The sequence below is a fragment of the Carcharhinus amblyrhynchos genome, chromosome 10 (assembly GCF_965287045.1).
Source record: "Carcharhinus amblyrhynchos chromosome 10, sCarAmb.v2.hapA, whole genome shotgun sequence".
NCBI classification, from domain to species: domain Eukaryota; kingdom Metazoa; phylum Chordata; class Chondrichthyes; order Carcharhiniformes; family Carcharhinidae; genus Carcharhinus; species Carcharhinus amblyrhynchos.
Window position 1 is genome coordinate 103007989 of NC_137333.1, and position 21706 is coordinate 103029694.

Below are 21706 nucleotides of genomic sequence, written 5' to 3' on the forward strand. Positions count from 1 at the left end.
TATAGTATGTGTGCATATGTGCATGCACCACGCAGGGTTGCATTTTAAGTGTGTATTTATAATGTTCCAGTGAATTCAGACTGTGAATTGAAAACCCTTGTTGGAACCAGCAGTTACCAACATTCTTAGAACGATCCACAACCTAACAGCCCCGACTGGGAGTGAGATCCCGGATGTATGGTCTGTTACTCCGAGGTCAACTAATCTTTGCATGGTCCAGCTACAATTCCCATGGCAGGCGGGAGAGGAAAATTCCGCCCCCTATTTTGAATTGGACCTCTGCTGATAGCTCGATCATTTCCTCCCTCTCCACTCACTACCTTGAACCAGGGTATTCACTGACTCACAGAGTCCTACAGTGCAGAAGGAGGCCCTTTGGCCCACCCAGTCTGAACCAGTCACCACCCCACTCAGACCCTATCTCCATAACCCCATTCATTTACCCTAGCTCGTCCCCCCTAACACTAAGGGGCAATTTAGCATGGCCAATCCACCTAACCTGCACATCTTTGGAGTATGCGAGGAAACTGGAGCACCCGGACGAAACCCACGCAGACACGGGAGAACGTGCAAACTCCACGCAGACAGTGACCCGAGCCAGAACTTGAATCTGGGTCCCTGGTGCTGAATTGCTGTGCCACTGTGCCAATTCGAACCCACATCCCCAGGACATTAGTCAAGTTTCTGGATTAATAATCTAGCGATAATACCACTAGGTCATCACCTCGTCATCTGTTCATCCTGGACTGGATGTAGGACCATTGAACAACAGTGTAGCAGTGGAGTGAGGTGGGGGGGGCGGGAGATAGAGTTGTGGGGAGGGGGGGGGGGTGGTGGAAGGGCTTCAACATCCATGTGAAAATTAATGTTCGGCTTTCGGGTGCTGTCACCATGCGGGTGAGGAATGGGCGGGGCCAAGGATGGATCCTTAGGGAAGGGTCATCAGAGGGAACGGTGCGGGGTCAGGACCAGAAGACACTGCCAGTGATTCTCTGGCTCTGATTGGATAGATAAGAATGGAAGCAGGTGAGGGCAGTGCCACCCAGCTGGGTGACAGGGGAGTGAGGGGGGGGGGGGCACAGGAGGATGGGGTGGTCGCCGGGTGCAGACAGCTGGAAAAGAACAAGCAGGGAAAGATTTTCTCTGTCACATTCACACAGGATGACATTAGAGAGTGAAGGGATGGACAATAACTAGCTGTAATGCCTACAAACATGCCCGCAGTGGCATTCAGTCTCCAAATACCCGATACCACTAAATTAGTTAAAATCCTATCCTTGTGTTGTATCTGGGACACACTTCTTTAAAACAACAGAATGGAATTTGTAAGTTTCTTTCAATGGGATTAGTTGTGGAAATGAAAAGTGAAGGAGTTCTGTTCCATGCCCCAGGGCTGTGTTGAGTGAGCAGATCTCAGAAGAAGCTTCTTTGCAACTTGCCTTTTACTCTCCCGGAGGTTAAAATTGGCCAGCGTTCTCCTGGCCGCTAACTGCTGCTGGCAGAAGCTTGCTGCTACGCACCCAGGAGCTGACACCCAACCACAGGGCTCCATACAGGGCAGTGAGTAAAGAAGGAAGGCAAAACGAAACGAGTGTCGATCCTTTCAGGAGCTCAGGGTGCTTTACAACCAAGGAGGAACCCTTGAAGTGTAGGGAGTGCAGGCAATGTGACAGCCAATTTACACACTGCAAACTCCCACTAACAAGCAGCATGAAAATGATCAGTTCATCTTATTAATGATGTTATCAGAGGAATAAACATTGGCCAGAATTCCTTTTTTGTGTTATGGGAGCAATTTACAAATGGGGTGGAGGTAAGGGGTGTGTGTGTGTGTGTGTGTGTGTGTGTGTGTGTGTGTGTGTGTGTGTGTGTGTGTGTGTGTGTGTGTGTGTGTGTGTGTGTGTGTGTGTGTGTGTGTGTGTGTGTGTGTTGGGGGGAGGTGAAATCTCCCCGTCCCACCCATCATGGGAATCACAGCAGGCAGGGGTAGACAATGTTGACCAGGGGTGGGATGTTCCGGTGTTTGGGGGCAAGGGCAGCTGGAAAATCCCCACCCAGGGTTTCAGTTTAATCTCATCTTAAACACGGCTGCCTCTGACAGTGCAGCACTCCCTTAACACTGACACTGGGGCGCGGTCTGTATTACCAGACTCAGGGTTTACGCGTTTCCACCGCGTGTTTCACATCCGCGGGATTTCCGGGAGCGTTTTACAGCCAACGCAGTAAGTTCCTTTTGATGTGTGGTCACTGTCACAGTGTGGAAAACATAGCAACCCGCTTGTGCACAGCAAGATCCCACATACTGTGCTGTGATAGTGACCAGGTTATCTGTATTTTGTGATGTTGGTTGATAAATAAATATTGACCAGGACACCAGGGAGAGTGAGGGTTCAATATGAACCTGGACTTGAAAATGGTGCCTCAGGATCATTTATATTCTCCAAAGAGAGGTTTTAAAGTTACGTTTATTTATTAGTATCGCAAGTAGACTAATATTAACACTGCAATGAAGTTATTGCAAAATTCTCCTGGTTGCCACACTCCGGCACCTGTTCGGGCATTCTGAGGGAGAATTTAGCACGGCCAATGCACCTAACCAGCACGTCTTTCAGACTGTGGGAGGAAACTGGAGCACCCAGAGGAAACCCATGCAGACACGGGGAGGAGTTGCAGATTCCTCACAGACAGTGACCCAAGCTGGGAATCGAACCCGGGTCCCTGGTGTTGTGAAGCAGCAGTGCTAACAACTGTGCCACCATGCCACCCATTGGCTTTGTTTAACATCTCAGTTTAAGGACAGCACCTCTGACAGTTTAGCACTCCTTCAGTACTGCACTAGAGTAACACCGATGGATTTTATGTTTAAGACCTGGATTGGGACTCGAACGAGGAACCTTGCAACTCAAGAGATAAGCACCTGAGCCACAGCTAACACACGCACCCCGGACATTCTCTCTTCCACCTTCTTTCATCGGGAAAATGATACAAAAGTCTGAAGTCACATATCGACCGACTCAAGAACAGCTTCTTCCCGGCTACTGTCAGACTTTTGAATGGACCTACCTCGCACTAAATTGGGCTGCGATTCTCCCAAAAAAATTCTAAGAATTTGTATAAAACCAGAGTAAATCCCTCTGGGTTTTTTAGCAGGATTTTCAAAATGAATCTCCCACACTCTGTACACTGGCGAGGTTCGCAATGGAAATCCGGGCTCAGGGCCTATTCCCGCTGGAGAGACCGGCAGCATAGCGCTGAGCGGGTCGCTATGATGTGCTGATCTGCCAAGATTAATGTATGCACAGTAACCCGCTCTGCCAGCCTCCGGATCGCTGGCCAGCCCCCAACCACGCCCATCCGATCCCCCCAGCCCCTACACCACCCCCTCCCACCCGATCACTGGCTTGCGAGCCCACCATCGCCCGATTGTTGGTCTCCTGGACCAGCTGTCCCATCTCCCCACTCCCACTCCCAGTGGTCCTATCACACCTCCCCCCCCCCCCCCACCACCCCCACACCCCCCAACCTCAATGACCAGCCCCAGCCAGTCCCTTCCCCTGCTCTGCCACCGATCCCAAGTGCAGAGTGGCAGCAGGATCTCCCCACCATCACTGATCTCCCCTCCACACAGGGGCTGCCCCCAGTAGGCCCTGCTCCCTCTGGCCCCACTCCCAATCTTTTAAGATAGAGATATATAGGTTCTTGATTAATAAGGGGATCAGGGATTATAAGGAAAAGGCAGGAGAATGGGGATGAGAAAAAAGCCAGTCATGATTGAATGGCAGAGCAGACTCGATGGACCGAGTGGCCTAATTCTATGTCTTATGACTTTATGGCCAATGCCCGCTGCGTAGTGCCAAGGTGCCCCTTGTTTGAAGGATAAATATTAAATACCAGGAGAGTTCCTTCTGTTATTCTTCAAGTTGTTGTTTTGCACCTGTTTGGGAGAGGGTTTAATATTTCATCAAAAAGGCAGAGTTTCCAACATCCCAACTCCTTCGGCACTGAGGCGTTGGCCTAGATTTTTTGTTTAAGCCTCTGGTGTGAGAAGTGAGCCCAAAATCTGCAGACTGGGAGGTCAGAACCCTCCCAGCTGAACCACGGTCTATTGGATGTGAGTTCCTGTGTCTTCCGAGGGCCAAAGTTTGAAGGTCGTTTTGTGTTTTGAAGAAGAGTTATATCGGACTCGAAAGGTTAACTCTGTTTCTCTCTGCACAGATGCTGTCTGACCTGCTGAAGCTTTTTCCAGCGTTTTCCGCCTTGATATTTGACAGTAGCTAACCCTAGTCCTTCCCTTCCACCCAGTGCCCTGGCCAAGGTTGACTCGTCGATGCCCTTCAATCAGACCCAGAACTGCAAGCACTTGGAAGGTCTGGTCTCAGCTCAGCAGCAACTGTGTCGGAGTAACCTGGACCTCATGCACAGCATCATCCAGGCAGCACGAGAGGTCAAAAAAACCTGCCAGAAAACCTTCTCTGACATGAGGTGGAACTGCTCTTCCATTGAGCTGACACCACACTTCTCACCAGACCTGGAGAGAGGTAAATCATGATTGTTTGTTTTATTCATTCATGGGACATGGGTGTTGCTGGCTGGTTCAGTATTTATTACCCATCCCTAGTTGCTCTTGAACTGAGTGTCTCAATAGGATATTTCAGAGGGTCAACCACATTGCTGTGGCTCTGGAGTCCCATGTAGGCCAGACCAGGTAAGGATGGCAGATTTCCTTCCCTATAGGACATTACTGAACCAGATGGGTTTTTCCGACAATTGACAATGGTTTCATGGTCAGCAGTAGATTTTTAATTCCAGATTTTTTTTATTGGTGAGATTCAAAGCTGGGTCCCCAGAACATTCGCTGAGTTTCTGGGTTAATAGTCTAGCGATAATACACTAGGCCATTGCCTCCCCTGATATAATTAAAGGAAGTCAAAGAGCAAAAAACAAAGATAATTACAGCACAGGAACAGGCCCTTTGGCCCTTTAAGCCTGCACCAACCTTGGTGCCCACTGAACGAAAACCCTCAACCCTTCCAGGGACCCCATCCCTCCATTCTAATCCTATTCATGCATTTGTCAAGACGCCTCTTAAATGTCACTATCGTGTCCGCTTCCACTACCTTCCCTGGCAACAAGGTCCAGGCACCCACCACCCTCTGTGTAAAAAATCTGCCTCGTACATCTCCTTTCAACTTTGCCCCTTGCACCTTAAACCTGTGCCCCCTAGTAATTGACTCTTTCACCCTGGGAAAAAGCTTCTGACTATCCATTCTGTCCGTGCCTCTCATAATCTTGTAGACTTCTATCAGGTCTCCCCTCAACCACCATCGTTCCAGTGAGAATAAGAAGTTTCTCCAACTTCTCCTCATAGCTAATGCCCTCCATACCAGGCAACATCCTGGTAAATCTTTTCTGTACCCTCTCCAAAGCCTCCACCTCCTTCTGGTAGTGTGGCAACCCGAATTGAACACTATATTCCAAGTGCGGTTTTATAAAACTGTAAGTCTTTCCCTAAAACTCTTATCATCAACTGGGACACTCCAAAGTGTTACACAACTGGTGATTACTATTGGAATGGCAGTCACAGTTGTCATGGGAGCTAAGAGATAATGGTGAGCTAACACAATGCTTATATTACTGCCCCATAAATACACTTGTTCGGCAAATTTGGATTTACAAAAAGGGCCAGTAAGAGTCACCAGGAAGCTGCTGGATTGTCAGATAACTCCAACTGGTTCATGAATATCCTTCCAGAAAGGAAACCTGCTGTCCTTACCCAATCTGTATGAGAGTGTATGTGACCCCCAACCTCACTCCTGACAGTTTGGGTGGAATTTTACCAGCATGTCTGCCCAAGGTTTGTACGATCCCACCCCAGGCCAACGGAGAACGCCATTCTCCGAGACCTGTCGCACCCGGAATTGGGGCTGGCGTGCCGGTAAAATTCCGACCTTTGACTCGAACCTTATCCTCCAAAGTGACTTAGAAGCCAATTCCAATCTGTCAAACTGCTCTCAGCATCACTGGAGAAAATGTTTGAGTGAAGTTTTATTCATAATAAAAATATTTTTCACTAATTTATTTTTGTGCTGTTTAGTTGTATTTTCCCCAGTTGGTTTTGAAGAAATATTCATAGTTTATTCAACTATAACCTTGAACCCTGTCACCCATCAACCCATTTGCCAATCCATTTGTCAATCCACCTACCCTGATCTGTTGATTCATGTATCTGTCCACTTCTCCATTTATTCATCTATTAACACATCCGCCTAACCACCTACTCCCTCATCCAAACATTCATCCCAAATCTTTGCCGTTTAAACTTCCACTGCTCAGTCACCATCTCGTCCTAATCCATCCTTGCTTACTGTTAAATTTTGCTACATAAAATTTAGGCGGCACGGTAGCACAGTGGTTAGCACTGCTGCTTCACAGCTCCAGGGTCCTGGGTTCCATTCCTGGCTCGAGTCATTGTCTGTGTGGAGGTTGCATGTTCTCCTCGTGTCTGTGTGGGTTTCCTCCGGGTGCTCTGGTTTCCTCCCACAGTCCAAAGATGTGCGGGTTAGGTTGATTGGCTGTGCTAAGAAATTGCCCCTTAGTGTCCAGGGATGTGTAGGTTAGAAGGATTAGTGGGTATAATATGTATGGATATGGGGGTAGGGCCTGGGTGGGATGGTGTTCGGTGCAGACTCGATGGGCTGAAGGGCCTCTTTCTGCACTGTAGGGTTCTATGGTTCTATAATGTTGCTGCAAATTGCCTTGCAGTGTTTTATTCTTGTAAAAAACTTCACATAAATACAAGGCCATGTTAGTGATGGAATGGAATTCCTTGATGTTATCCACGGCATGATGGCACAGTGGGTTAGCACTACTGCCTCACAGCTCCAGGGACCCGGGTTCGATTCCTGGTTTAGGTCACTGTCTGTGTGGAGTTAGCACGTTCTCCCCGTATCTGCGTGGGCTTCCTCCGGGTGCTCTGGTTTCCTCCCACAGTCCAAAGACGGGCTGGCTAGGTAGATTGGCCGTGGTAAATTGATAAATTGTCTCTTAATGTCCCAGGATGTGCAGGTTAGATGGATCAGCCATGGACAATGTGTGAGATTATGGGGATAGGGCAGGGGAGAGGGTATGGAGAGAAAATGGGAGTGGGATACTAAACGTACATGATCAGCCATGATCATACTGAGTCGTGGTACAGGCTCGAAGGGCTGAATGGCCTATTCCTGGGCCTGTTTTCTATGTTTCTAAGATAGTCTGTCAGGGAGTCGATGCAGATTTGATGGGCCAAATGGCCTCTCCTGCAGTGTTGGGATTCTATTTTGTGATTCTATCCTGCACAACCTGTTCCCTGCTCCTCCCTGAGTGGAGGGTTGGGACTTGAACCTGTACAATGGGTGACTTCATCGCCTCTGGCTTCTCATTCTAGGTACCAGAGAGTCAGCGTTTGTCTACGCTCTCTCAGCCGCAGCCATCAGCCACACCATCGCCAGAGCCTGCACCTCGGGGGATCTCCCCGGCTGCTCCTGTGGTCCAATGGCCTCCGAGGCACCCGGACCGGGATTCCGATGGGGCGGCTGTAACGACAACCTGAATTATGGGATCGTGCTGGGATCCAAATTCTCCGATTCGCCGATGAAAATGAAAAAATCCAGATCGCAGGCGAACAAGCTGATGAATTTGCACAACAGTGAGGTGGGACGCCAGGTAAGCGAGTTGAGGATCTCTCTGTAAAACGATGGGTGGGATTTTCCAGCCACCACTCACCAACAGAATCTTCCAGTCCCGCCGAAATCAGCCCCCTCACGGTGGGACAGGTAAGCCATGCAGAAGTCTGTTGACTTTGGTGGGACAGGAAGATCCCACGAGTGACCAATGGCTGGCCACATCTGCCCTGGGAAATCCCACTGCGTGGGGGCTGGAAAATCCCAGTCTATGTTTGCAACCATCAAGTGGCCCACTAGTTGGGAGTGACTCTGGAATTATCCTACATATTGCACAGAAGCCAGTTGTTTGGCCCCTCCAGTTCATGTTCCACTCAAGCCTTCTTTGTCCAAATCCATCATCGTAATTCCCTATTCCCTTTCCCCTCGTCGGCTTGTCTCGTTCCCTTTTGAATGGGGCTACACTATTCACCTCGAACACACCCCGTCGCGGTGAGTTCCACATTCCCACCGCTCTCTGAGTAAAGAAGTTTCTCCTGGATTCCCGATTGGATTTCTACCTTGTATAGTTGACCTTCTTCCACGTAAAGAAATATCCTCTCCATACCGACTCCATCAAATCCTTCCCTCGTTTTCAACTGAGGGATGTGAGTGGCTACAGCAAGGTTACATTTCTTAGCTGTTTTTTCAGATATATCAATCATTCCCCCATTGGAATTGCCCATTCCTTAGTTGCCCTGCCTTGACTATGTGCCACGTAAACACATGAGAGAAAAAGAAAGGTTAATTGAAGAGAGTTAGGAGGAAGTTTGTGTGGAAGGGCCAGCTTTGAATCCCTACAGTGAAGAAGGAGACCTTTCGGCCCATCGAGTCTGCACGGACCACAATCCCACCCAGGCCCTATTCCCATAACCCTGTGCGTTTACCCTAGCTTGTCCTCCTGACATTAAGGGGCAATTTAGTATGGCCAATCCGCCCAACCCACACATCCTTGGACTGCGAGAGGAAACTGGAGCACCCAGAGGAAACCCTTGCAGACACGGGGAGAATATGCAGACTCTGCGTAGACAGTGACCTGAAGCCAGAATCGAACCGGGATCCCTAGCGTTGTGAGGCAGGAGTGCTAACCACTGTGCCACCATGCTGCCCTACAGCTTGTGTGCTGTAAGTATTTAGTTTGTCATTCATGTTGATATGGGACTGGAGACACAAATAGGCCAAAGCAGGCCAAATCTCCTTCCCTAAAGGATATTAATGAACCAGTTGACCTATTTCAACATTTTGACAACTTTGTGATTGCGTTCCCAAATGGCTACGTCAGGATATGTGAACTTGGCAACACCTCAAGTACCAATCTAGGCCAACTGAGTTGCTGCTGCCAATTACATCCACGAATAACAACTAAACCCAGGCTGTCAGGTGACCCACATAAAGTTGGCCAGTGAGTCCAATTATGCTCTGTCTTCTTTGGCTCTTCCCCAGATGTGAAACTACACATCAACCTGCCGAGCTTCCCCGGGAATTCCATTTCTGGAGAGTATAGAACATAGAAAACTACAGCACTAACAGGCCCTTCGGCCCACATGTTGTGCCGATCATTTCCCTCCCTACCAGACCTATCTATAACTCTCAATCCCATTAAATCCCACATACTCATCCAGAAGTCTTTTAAAAGACCCCAACGAGTTCGCCTCTACCACCACCGACAGCAGCCGATTCCACTCACTCACCACCCGCTGAGTGAAAAACTTACCCCTGACATCTCCTCTGTACCTGAAATATATAAAGAGAAGGCTTTTTAAGTCTTTAATTTTTCTTTATTCATTCATGGGACGTGAGTGTTGCTGGCTGGCCAGCATTTATTGCCCAACCCTAGTTGCCCTTGGAGGGCAGTTGAGGGTCAACCACATTGCTGTGGCTCTGGACTCACATGTAGGGAGACCAGGTAAGGATGGCAGATTTTCTTTCCTAAATTAGTGAACCAGTTTTCCCAACAATTGACAATTGTTTCACGGTCATCAGTAGATTATTAATCCTAGATTTTTTTTATTGAATTCAGATTCCACCACCTGCTGTGGTGGGATTCAAACCCAGGTCCTCCAGAACATTATCTGAGTTTCTGGATTAATATACTTGTGATAATACCATTAGGCCATCGCCTCCCATTCTGTGACCTCAGAACATCCTGAAATCATGTCCTTCCTGAAGCACAGTCAATCTTGCAATCTAGCAGGATAGAAGGAGGCCACTCAGCCCATCGAATCTGCACCAACTGTAATGTGACCAACCTGAGTGTCAGCAAGCTCCAACAAGCAGTGACATTTCCACAGTGAAGCCATTGGGGTGGTTATAATTTTTAAACTTGATTTGTCAAGAGTCAAACCCGACTGGTGATCCCGTAGCTGGTCTTGGAGAGGAGCTTCTGATGGTCGGAAGGGGTGACTTGGGAAGATACGGTTCTGTTTTGACTTGCCCCGTATCCCAGGATTCAGGTTTTGATTCTGATGAAGAATGGGTGATAAATGATGAATGATTCTTTCAATGATGTTAGATGGGGGATTGGCCAGGAGAATATTCAATGCCAAATAAGACCAAACGGAATCTTTAGCATCCATCTAACCGGGAACGGGATGGGAGTGGCGGGGATAACAGGGTCAGTTTAATGTCTCAGCCTGAAAGGTACCACCTCCCACAGTGACACACTCCTTCAGTACTACACCCTGAGTGCAAGCTTAGATTTTGGGTTTAAGCCTATAGAACATAGAACATAGAACATTACAGCGCAGAACAGGCCCTTCGGCCCACGATGTGCCGACCAGTTAAAAAACAATGACCCACTAATCTAAACCAATCCCTTTTCGTCCATAGACCTATCCACGGATCTCTTAAACACCCCCAAACTAGGCGCATTTACAACTGCAGCAGGCAGGGCATTCCAATCCCTCACCACCCTCTGGGTAAAGAACCTACCTCTGACATCCGTCCTATAACTACCACCCCTTAATTTAAAGCCATGCCCCCTCGTGCTAGCTTTCTCCATCCGAGGAAAAAGGCTATCACTATCCACCCTATCTAAACCTCTAATCATCTTATATGTTTCAATAAGTTCCCCTCTTAGCCGCCTTCTTTCTAGCGAAAACAACCCCAAATCCCTCAGTCTCTCCTCATAGGACTTGCCCTCCATACCAGGCAACATCCTGGTAAACCTCCTCTGCACCCTCTCCAAAGCCTCCACATCCTTCCTATAATGTGGGGACCAGAACTGCACACAGTACTCCAAGTGCGGCCGCACCAGAGTTGTGTACAGTTGCAACATGACGCTGCGACTCCTAAATTCAATCCCCCTACCAATAAACGCCAAGACACCGTATGCCTTCTTAACAACCTTATCTACTTGATTCCCAACTTTCAGGGATCTATGTACACATACACCTAGATCCCTCTGTTCATCCACACTATTCAAAGTCCTCCCGTTAGCCTTATACTCAACACATCTGTTATTCCTACCAAAGTGAATTCCCTCACACTTCTCCGCATTAAACTCCATCCGCCACCTCTCGGCCCAGCTCTGCAACCTGTCTAAGTCTCCCTGCAAACTATGACACCCTTCCTCACAATCTACCACACCTCCGACTTTGGTGTCATCAGCAAATTTACTAATCCACCCAACTATACCCTCATCCAGATCATTAATAAAAATTACAAACAGCAGTGGCCCCAAAACATATCCCTGAGGCACACCACTCGTAACCGAACTCCATGACGAATATTTACCATCCACCACCACCCTCTGTCTCCTATCTGCTAGCCAATTCCTGATCCAATTTCCTAGACTACCCTCAATCCCATACATCTGCATTTTCTGCAGAAGCCTACCATGGTGAACCTTATCAAACGCCTTACTAAAATCCATATATACCACGTCAACTATGGAACGGGACTTGGACTCAGGACCCTCTGACTTGGAGGTGAGTGTACAAGCTTGACTGAGCTGTGGCTGGGGGAATGTATCTGACTCAGTTCTGCATCTTCCAGGCTCTGAAGGCGTCGCTGGAGATAAAGTGTAAATGTCACGGAGTCTCTGGTTCCTGTTCAGTGAAGACCTGTTGGAAGGGGTTACAGGAGCTGAGCAGCATCGCCCAGGACCTCAAGCTGAAGTACCTGTCGGCCACCAGGGTGGTCCACCGGCCCGTGGGCACACGGAAGCAGCTGGTGCCGAAGGACATCGATGTCAGGCCCATCCGTGAGAACGAGCTGGTGTACCTGCAAAACTCACCGGACTTCTGCACCAAGAATGAGAAACTGGGCTCCAATGGAACGCAAGAGAGGTGAGATCGTTAAAAGAAAAACTTGCATTTGTGTCGCACCTTTCATGACCTCGGGATGTCCCAGAGCGCTTTACAGACAATGAAATACTTCTGGTGGTCACTATTGAATAGTAGGAAATGTGGAGGCCAATTTGTGCACAGCAAGATCCCACCAACAACAATGTGATTTGTTCTTTAATTCATTTATGGGACATGGGTGAAGCTGGTTGGCCAGTATTTATTGTCCATCCCGAGTTGCCCTTGGAGGGCAGTTGAGAGTCAACCACATTGCTGTGGCCATAGACCAGACCAAGTAAAGACAGCAGCTTTCCTTCCTAACAGTGACCCAGGTGGGTTTTTCCGACAATCACCAATGGTTTCGTGGTCTTCAGTAGATTCTAAATTCCAGAGTTTTTTTAAATTGAATTCAAATTCCCCCATCTGCCGTGGTGGGATTCGAATCCGGGTTCCCAGAACATTAGCTGAGTTTCTGGATTAACAGTCTAGTGGTAACACCACTCGGCCATCGCTTCCACTTGATAGTTTTTATTCAGTTATGGGACATGGGCATTGCTGGCGTTTATTGCCCACCCCTAGTTGCCTACGGGCAGTTGAGAGTCAACCTCATTGCTGTAGAGTCTCAGGTAGGCCAGACCAGATAAGGATGGCAGATTTCCTTCTCTAAAGGAAATTTCTTCAGGTAACCGGATCACTGGCTTTATAATGATGTTGGTGGAAGGATAAATATTTTGTCCAGAACTCTTCCGATCCTTTTCGAAATAGTGACGTGAAATCTTTGGTGGACAATTTGAGGGCCGGACAGGAGCTCAGTTTAATGCACAGTCACACAAGGAGTGTCGGTGTGGATTCCTGTGCTCCACTCTCTCTGGTGAAACTTGAATCCACAAGTTTCTGCCAAAGGGAATGACAGCACTGCCCAATGAGCACTGGCTGCCAATGATGTACACTTCCATCCATTCGATCTTCGATAGAGCACCGATTGGGAGCTCAAGTAGAATGCAGTCCAATCAATCCAAGCCCCATTTGAGTCTTGGCTGCAATGATGTCTGGGATGAAGTAGGGGTGATGTTATAGAGCTCTATGAATTAACGAGGGGCACAGATCAGCTAGATAGTCAATATCTTTTCCCAAAGGTAGGGGAGTCTAAAACTAGAGGCATAGGTTTAAGGTGAGTGGGGAGAGATACAAAAGAGGGGCAGTTTTTTCACACAGAGGGTGCTGAGTGTCTGGAACAAGCTGCCAGAGGTGGTAGTAGAGGCGGGTACAATTTTATCTTTTAAAAAATAACAAATTGTCCCTCAATTAGGCATCCCTCAATCTGGTTATAATTCCTTTATTGCGGAGTCCAATAGGCGTAGACAAAGGTCATTGGTAGAAGGGGACACTCTCAATGATAAAATGGCGGCGCGGGCTCGTTGGGCCGAAGGGCCTGTTTTCCCGTGCTGTGTTGTTCTTTGTTCTTTGTTAAAAAGCATTTAGGAAGTTACATGGGTATAGAGGGATATGGGCCAAATGTGGACAACTGGAACTAGCTTAGTGGTTAAAAAAAAGTGGCCTCATGGAGGACGGGCCTGTTTCCATGCTATTAGCCTCTATGACTCTATGAAACACTCTTGTTACGTGTTGAGAATAGAGAGGTTGAGTTTGTTCTGCTGACAGCGAAGAAAGCTTAGAGGAGATCAAATCAAAGTGTGCCAAATCGTGAAGGGTTTTAACAGACTAAATAAGGGGGAAGTGTTTCTCCTGGCAGGAGGGTCGGTAACCGGAGGACACACTTAAAGTAATCGAGGGAAGAGCCAGAAGCAACACGAGGAGAGTTTATTTTGCGTAGTGAGCTGCGACCTGGAATGTGCTGTCTGAAAGGACAGCGTGAGCAGACTCAGCAGGGATGATCAGAAGTTAACTGGATGAATACTTAAAACGGAATATTTGCAGGACCAGGGGCAAAGAGTACAGGTTTTGGTGGGGGGGGTGCGGGGGGATGGAATGGTGGAGAGAGGGACTAACTTTCCCAAAGAGCTGGCGCCATAATAATGGAGGAATGGCCTCTTTCTGTGCTCTATCCTCCTGTAGTTCCCTCAAAGAACCTCACTTCTACCCTGCAATAATCACTCCTGGGCATCTTCAGAATAATGCCACATTGGGTATTGTGCCAACCTGGTAGGGCCTCAGATTAAAATCTCAGGATTTATTTTATTTCCCCCCCCCCCCGAGTGTGTTTTTGAAATGATTTGATTTGATTTATTATTGTCACATATATCGGGATACAGTGAAAATTGGTTTAATTGGTGTCTATTACTGTAACAGGAAGCTAAGATAGATAGTGACTTGTGGGCGGCACGGTGGCACAGTGGTTAGCACTGTTACCTCACAGCGCCAGGAACCTGGGTTCGATTCTGGCCTTGGGTCACTATCTGCACATTCTCCCCATGTCTGCGTGGGTTTCCTCCCATAGTCCAAACATGTGCGGGTTAGGTTGATTGGCCGTGCTAAATTGCCCCTTATTGTCAGGGGATTAGCAGGGTAAACACGTGGGGTTACAGGGGTAGGGCCAGGGTGGGATTGTTGTCGGCGCAGGCTCGATGGGCCGAATGGCCTCCTTCTGCACTGTAAGGATTCTATGACTCGTTAGAGTGACTCATCATATAAGCAGACACAGTTTTCAAATTACACATAGTAATACACGGAGAGCAGCTGAATCACACACAAAGTGTAATGTTGGGAGTTTGATTTGGGTGGGAATTTAATGCTTTCTTTTCAGTTTCCAGTAGTTGGTGAGTTTTTATAGGAACAGGCGTAGGCCATTCAGCCCCTCGAGCCCATTCTGCCATTCAATAAGATCATGGCTAATCTGTGGCCTAACTCCTCCCTTCTCCCTTTGCCTCTGTAACGTGTCCTCGGAGGCAGAGGCCCTCTCACCAAAATCCCTTTGGTCTGACAACAGCTTTTCGACAGCGGCCGACACTCGGAGTCCCAGAGGAACTGACACGCCTGGTTAAACACAAAGCAAGGGGCTCCCTGATTGGCCCGTCGATTTGGCCCTTAATCAGGGAGCTCATATTCTAACAGGCCCACCTCAACTACCTGATTCGGTTACAATTACCTGATTTCGGTTACGAGTGGTGTGCCTCAGGGATCTGTTTTGGGGCCACTGCTGTTGGTAATTTTAATAAATGATCTGGATGAGGGTATAGTTGGGTGGATTAGTAAATTTGCTGATGACACCAAAGTCAGAGGAGTGGTAGATCGTGAAGAGGTTTATCATAGTTTACAGAGAGACTTGGACAAGTTGCAGAGCTGGGCCGAGAGGTGGCGGATGGAGTTTAATGCGGAAAAGTGTGAGGTAATTCACTTTGGCAGGAATAACGGATGTGTAGAGAATAGGGCTAACGGTAGGACTCTGAATAGTGTTGACGAACAGAGGGATCTAGGTGTATGTGTACATAAATCCCTGAAAGTTGGAAATCAAGTAGATAAGGTTGTTAAGAAGGCATACGGTGTCTTGGCGTTTATTGGTAGGGGGATTGAATTTAGGAGCCGCAACGTCATGTTGCAACTGTACAAAACTCTGGTGCGGCCGCACTTGGAGTATTGTGTACAGTTCTGGTCCCCACATTATAGGAAGGATGTGGAGGCTTTGGAGAGGGTGCAGAGGAGGTTTACCAGGATGTTGCCTGGTATGGAGGGAAGGTCCTATGAGGAGAGACTGAGGGATTTGGAGTTGTTTTCGTTAGAAAGAAGGCGGCTAAGAGGAGACCTTATTGAAACATACAAGATGATTAGAGGTTTAGATAGGGTGGACAGTGTTAGCCTTTTTCCTCGGATGGAGAAAGCTAGCACGAGGGGGCATGGCTTTAAATTAAGGGGTGGTAGTTATAGGACGGATGTCAGAGGTAGGTTCTTTACCCAGAGGGTGGTGAGGGATTGGAATGCCCTGCCTGCTGCAGTTGTAAATGCGCCTAGTTTGGGGGCGTTTAAGAGATCCGTGGATAGGTTTATGGATGGAAAGGGATTGGTTTAGGTTAGGGGGTCATTGCTTTTCTCTTAATTGGTCGGCGCAACATCGTGGGCCGAAGGGCCTGTTCTGCGCTGTAATGTTCTATGTTCTATGATTCAAGTCATTACAGCCTCCAAGATAGGAGAGTGATACTACCTATTAATTTATCTGTGTAAATTATTATCTAATTGAGTAACTAAATAAATAAGTTGGGACAGAAATGGTGCAGCTGGAAGTGTGTACCATGACTGGAACACATGGAGATCTGTGCAATGCCCTACAATCCTGAATAACTGTATCTAAAGCAAAAGAAAAATACTGCAGATGCTGGAAATGCAAAATTAAAACAAAAAACTGCTGGAAAATCTCAGCAGGCCTGTGGAGAAACGGAGTTAATGTTTCAACACAGTGGCACAGTATAGCACTATGATTGGTTAGCACTGCTGCCTCACAGTGCCAGGGACCCGGGTTCGATTTGCAGCTTGGGTCACTGTTTGTGTGGAGTTTGCACGTTCTCCCCATGTCTGCGTGGGTTTCCTCTGGGTGCTCCGGTTTCCTCCCACAGTCCGAAAGATGTGCTAGTTGGGTGGATTGGACATGCTAAATGTCCAATGTACCCGAACAGGCACCAGAGTGTGGCGACTAGGGGATTTTCACAGTAACTTCATTGTGGTGTTAATGTAAGCCCACTTGCGACTAATAAATAAACTTAAAAAATAAACTGGAAAAGCTTTCGAATCCACATGACTCTTCTTCAGAGGAATATCTAAAGAGAGTGTCTGCAACTCACACAACTTCAGCTAAGAGTTGCTGAGCTGGAGTATTGAGTTAGGGACCTAGGGGATGGTAAAGAGAGTTCCCAGGGCATCTTGTTCCAGGAGGCAGACCCCTATTAGAGACAGAAGCAAAAAATGCTGGAAAATCTCAGCAGGTCTGACAGCATCGGTGGAGAGAAAATACAGCCATCGTTTTGAGTCTGGATGATGTTTTGGTAGAGCCTGTTAGGTTAAGCAGATTGGTCAATGGTGAGGGACTTTGACTGTGTGTCAGACAGGTAATGGGGAACCAGTGTGTAGTGTGTCGTGCCTGAGCCACTGATCTGGCCCAACAAGGCTGGGGTACTTGCATCCTGTGTGGGTGAGGAGAAGGATTGCAAGGTGGATTATCAGGCACAATGGTGAAGGATGTTATTCAAGTAGAGGTAAGGGAAGGGGATAGGGGACTGTATAGTCAGGGGGATTTGATTTGATTTATTACTGTGTTTTAGTAATAGTGTGGAACCTGGTGTTGTCAGACTTCTTACATGTATTAGTATACAATGAAAAGTATTGTTTCTTGCATGCATTCAAAAGTCTGACAGCAACAGGGAAGTTCTTGACTTGTTTGGTACGTGACCTTAGACTTTTGTATCTTTTTCCCAATGGAAGAAGATGGAAAGGAGAATGTCCGGGGTGTGTGGGGTCCTTAATTATGCTGGCTGCTTTGCCGAGGCAGCGGGAAGTGTAGACAGGGTCAATGGTTGGGAGGCTGGTTTGCGTGGTTTGGGCTACATTCACGACCCTTTGTAGTTCCTTGTGGTCTTGGACAGAGCAGGAGCCCATACCAAGCTGTGATACAACCAGAAGGAAGGCTTTCTATGGTGCATCTGTAAAAGTTAGATAGATATTGTTCTCTGAAGCTGTGACCAGGAGATGCACGGTTTGTGTTAGCTGCCCACTGCCAAGGATAAGGACACCTCCTCACAGCCAGAGAGGAACTTGGAGTGATGGTGGGGTGGTCCTGTTGTCATGGCAACCAATGACACTGGTGGAGCCAAGAATGATGTGGAGAATGTGAGGAGTTAAGATCCAAATTAAAGCACAGAACATTAAAGGTAAAAAAAATCTCTGGGCATGTTACCTGAGCCGTGTGCCATTTGGCATGGCATCAAGCAGATTAAAGGGTTAAGCAAATGATTCAACGACTGGTGTGGGAAGAGGGGGTTTGGATTCACAGAGCACTGGTGTTGGTACTCAGGGAAGAGTGAGCTATTCCACTGGGATGGAGCTCCACTTGAACTGGGGCTGGGACCAGTGATCTGGCCAATTCTATAACTAGGGCTGTGGACAGGATTGTAAGTTAACTGGGGTGGGGTGGAGGGTTCGGGTGAATGAAGACCTGGAACTGAACGGAAGAAAGATCGGTGTCTCTGATCAGTAAAGTGATGTGGATACAGCCAAAGACAGTGAAATCACAGAACCCCGGCTGTGCAGAATGAGGCCATTCAGCCCATCGGGTCTGCACCGACTCCCTGAAAGTGAATCTCACCAAGGCCCACACCCCATCCCTATAACACCACGTATTTACCTTGATTAATTCCTCTAACCTACACATTTTTGGACGCGAAGGGGCAATTTTGCATGGCCAATCCACCTCACCTGCTCATCTTTGAACTGTGGGGAGGAAAGCGGAGAACCTGGAGGAAACCCACACAGACACAGGGAGAACATGCAAACTTCACATAGATACCGACCCAAGGCCGGAATATGAACCCAGCTCCCTGGTGCAGGGAGGTAGCAGTCCTAACCCCTGTGCCACCCATGTCCCACAGATCAGGAAGGGACAGACAGTTAAACAAAAATTGTACAGAGATAGAAGTAAAAAAAAGTTTAAGGTTTTTATTTGAATGCACAAAGCATTCGTAATGTTGATAGCTAGTGGTACAAAGAGAGGGAGAATGTGCAAATTGATTTTGATCTAATCACTTCAAAAGACAAGGTTATAAGATGATCAAAATAAAAGCAAATAACTGTGGATGCTGGAATATTAAACCAAAAGAGAAAATGCTGGAAAAACTCAGCAGGTCTGGCAGCATGTATAAGGAGTGAGTCCAGATGACCCTCTGACATCCCAACATATTCAAATGTTCTGACCGATGAAACCAAGCATGCCGAATGCCTTTTTCACCACTCTGTCTACCTGTGACTCAACTTTCAAGGAGCTATGAACATGTACTCCTAGATCTCTTTGTTCTGTAATTCTCCCCAGCACCCTACCATTAACGGAACAAGTCCTGCCCTGGTTCAATCTACCAAAATGCATCACCTCGCATTTATCTAAATTAAACTCCATCTGTCATTATCAGTCCACTGGCCCAATTGATCAAGATCCCGTTGCAATCCTAGATAACCTTCTCCACTGTCTATACACTTTAAGGAATTCACTTGATCCCAGCTGTCTATGCATGTCATGTGCCTCCTTCTTCTTCTTGACTAGGGCCTCAATATCCCGAGTCATCCAGGGTTCCCTACTTCTACCAGCCTTGCCCTTCATTCTCAGATGAATGTGTTTACCCTGAACCCTAGTTAACACACTTTTGAAAACCTCCCACTTACCAGACACTCCTTTGCCTTCCCACAGACTCCCCCAATTAACTGTTGAAAGTTCCTGCCTGATACCATCAAAATTGGCCTTGCCCCAATTTAGAATTTTAGCTTTTGGGCCAGACCTATCATTCTTAAAACTAATGGAATTATGGTCACTGGTCCCAAAGTGATCCCTCACTAACACTTCTGTCACCTGTCCTTCCTTATTTCCCAAGAGGAGGTCAAGTTTTGCCCCCTCTATAGTCCAGCCATCCACATACTGAATGAGAAATTCCTCCTGAATACACTCAACAAATTTCTCTCTATCCAACTCTCTAATACTACAGCTGTCGGGAATGTGGAACTGAGCCACGACAGATCAGCCATGATCTTATTGAATGGCGGGGCAGGCTCGAGGGGCCAGATGGCCTACTCCTGCTCCTATTTCTTATGTTCTGTCCCAGTCAATGTTGGGAAAGTTAAAATCTCTGACTATTACCACTCTATTTTTCTTGGAGCTATCTATAATCTCCTTACATATTTGCTTCTCAATTTCCCGCCAACCATTTGGGGGTCTGTAGTACAACCCTATCAAAGTGACTTCCCCCTTCTTATTTCTCAGTTCTACCCATATAGACTTAGCGGCCAAACCCTCGGATATATCCCCTCTCAGTACTGCCGTGATGTTTTCCTTAACCAAAAGTGCAACTCCTTCTCCTCTCTTACCTCCTGTTCTATCTTTCCTATAGCATCTGTACCCTGGAACACTGAGCTGCCAGTCCTGTCCCTCCCTTAGCCATGTTTCAGTAATTGCTATAATATTCCCGTCCCATGTAGGCATCCACGCCCTGAGCTCATCTGCTTTGTCCGTCAGGCCTTTTGCATTGAAATAAATGCAGTTTAACTAGGACTTCCCTTGCTCTCTATCTTGTTTTTGTCTGATGTGCCTAATGCTAGGGTTACTGACACTGCCTTTACTATTTAATGTGCTCTCTTTAACTTCTGTGCTGTCCTCAACCTCCTCTTCTGTCTCCTTACTGCTTTTTGTCCCACCTCTCCTGCCAAACTATTTTAAACCCTTCCTAGTGACTTTAGCAAATCTTCCTGCCAGAATATTAATCCTCCTCCAGTTCAGGTGTAACCCGTCCCTCTTGAACAGCTCAGCCCTTCCCTAGAAGAGATCCCAATGATTCAAAAATCTAAATCCCTGTCCCCCTGCACCAGCTCTCAAGCTACGCGTTCATCTGCCTAACCTTCCTATTCCTACTCTCACTAGCCCTAGATAGAAGAAATAGCTGAGGTCGATGTAAATATAGACTTAAAAGGTATTTGATTTACCAAAATTGATGTGCATGAGATTAATAAAGGGGCAGTGGCAACATGGATTCAAACCTGGCCAATGACCAGTCAGTGGAGAGATGGTAAATTACAAACAGGGAATGCTGGGGTCACTCGGACAGTCTCGAAGCAGACCCTGCTACAACTTGGTGAGATTGAGGCTAATAACATGGATGCACTTAGGGCGAAGCGAGATAAGCACAGGAAGGAGAAAGTTAAAGCAAGGTACGCAGGTAGTGTATGTATGAGGAGAGATTGACTAGGCTAGGATTGTTTTCGCTGGAGTTCAGACAAATGAGGGGGGATCTCATAGACACTTATAAAATTCAAATTGGACTAGGCAGATAGATGCAGAGAGGATGTTCCCAATGGTAGGGGAATCCAGATGTGGAGATGCCGGCGTTGGACTGGGGTAAACACAGTAAGAAGTCTGACAACACCAGGTTTAAGTCCAACCCATTTATTTGATAGTAAACTCGCAAGCTTTCGGGGTTTGCCGCTTCGTCAGGTGGATGGAGAACCAGGGGTCACAGTCTAAGGATTCAGGGTAGATTATTTAGTACGGAGGTGCGGAGACATTTTTTCACCCAAGGAGTGGTGAGTCTGTGGAATTCATTCCCACAGGAAATAGTTGATGCCAAAACATTGAATGTATTCAAGAGGCGGCTGGATATAGCACTTGGGGCGAATGGGGTCAAAGGTTATGGGGAGAAGGCAGGATTAGGCTATTGAGTTGGGCAATCAGCCATGGTAGTGATGAATAATGGATCAGGCTCGAGGGGCCAAATGGCCTCCTCCTGCTCCTATTTTCTATGTTTCTAGTGAATTGAGGAAAGATTGGGGTGTGGGGGGGATCATGTGGAGTGTAAATGCCACCGTAGACAGGTTGGGGCAAATCGTCTTTGGGACAAATAGGCTGAGTGTGTAAGTAAATAGGAGCAGAGGGGACAGGAAGAACTGGTTTGAGAGGAAGTAGCTTGTATGAATTGACGAGCTGTGGAGAGGTCATTAGCAACCTTTTGTGACTGGGTAATAATATCA

At 47.4% G+C, this 21706-nt stretch overlaps 1 protein-coding gene across 1 annotated transcript in view; it reads left to right on the forward strand.

The window, feature by feature from the left end:
• Nucleotides 1-21706, forward strand: part of wnt11 (wingless-type MMTV integration site family, member 11) — a 63905-nt gene that overhangs the window by 27001 nt on the left and 15198 nt on the right. The window contains exons 3-5 of the mRNA XM_080197984.1: nucleotides 4303-4538; nucleotides 7424-7701; nucleotides 11694-11986. Coding sequence (XP_080054110.1) covers nucleotides 4303-4538; nucleotides 7424-7701; nucleotides 11694-11986 — 807 coding nt within the window. The remainder of the gene's footprint in view (nucleotides 1-4302; nucleotides 4539-7423; nucleotides 7702-11693; nucleotides 11987-21706) is intronic.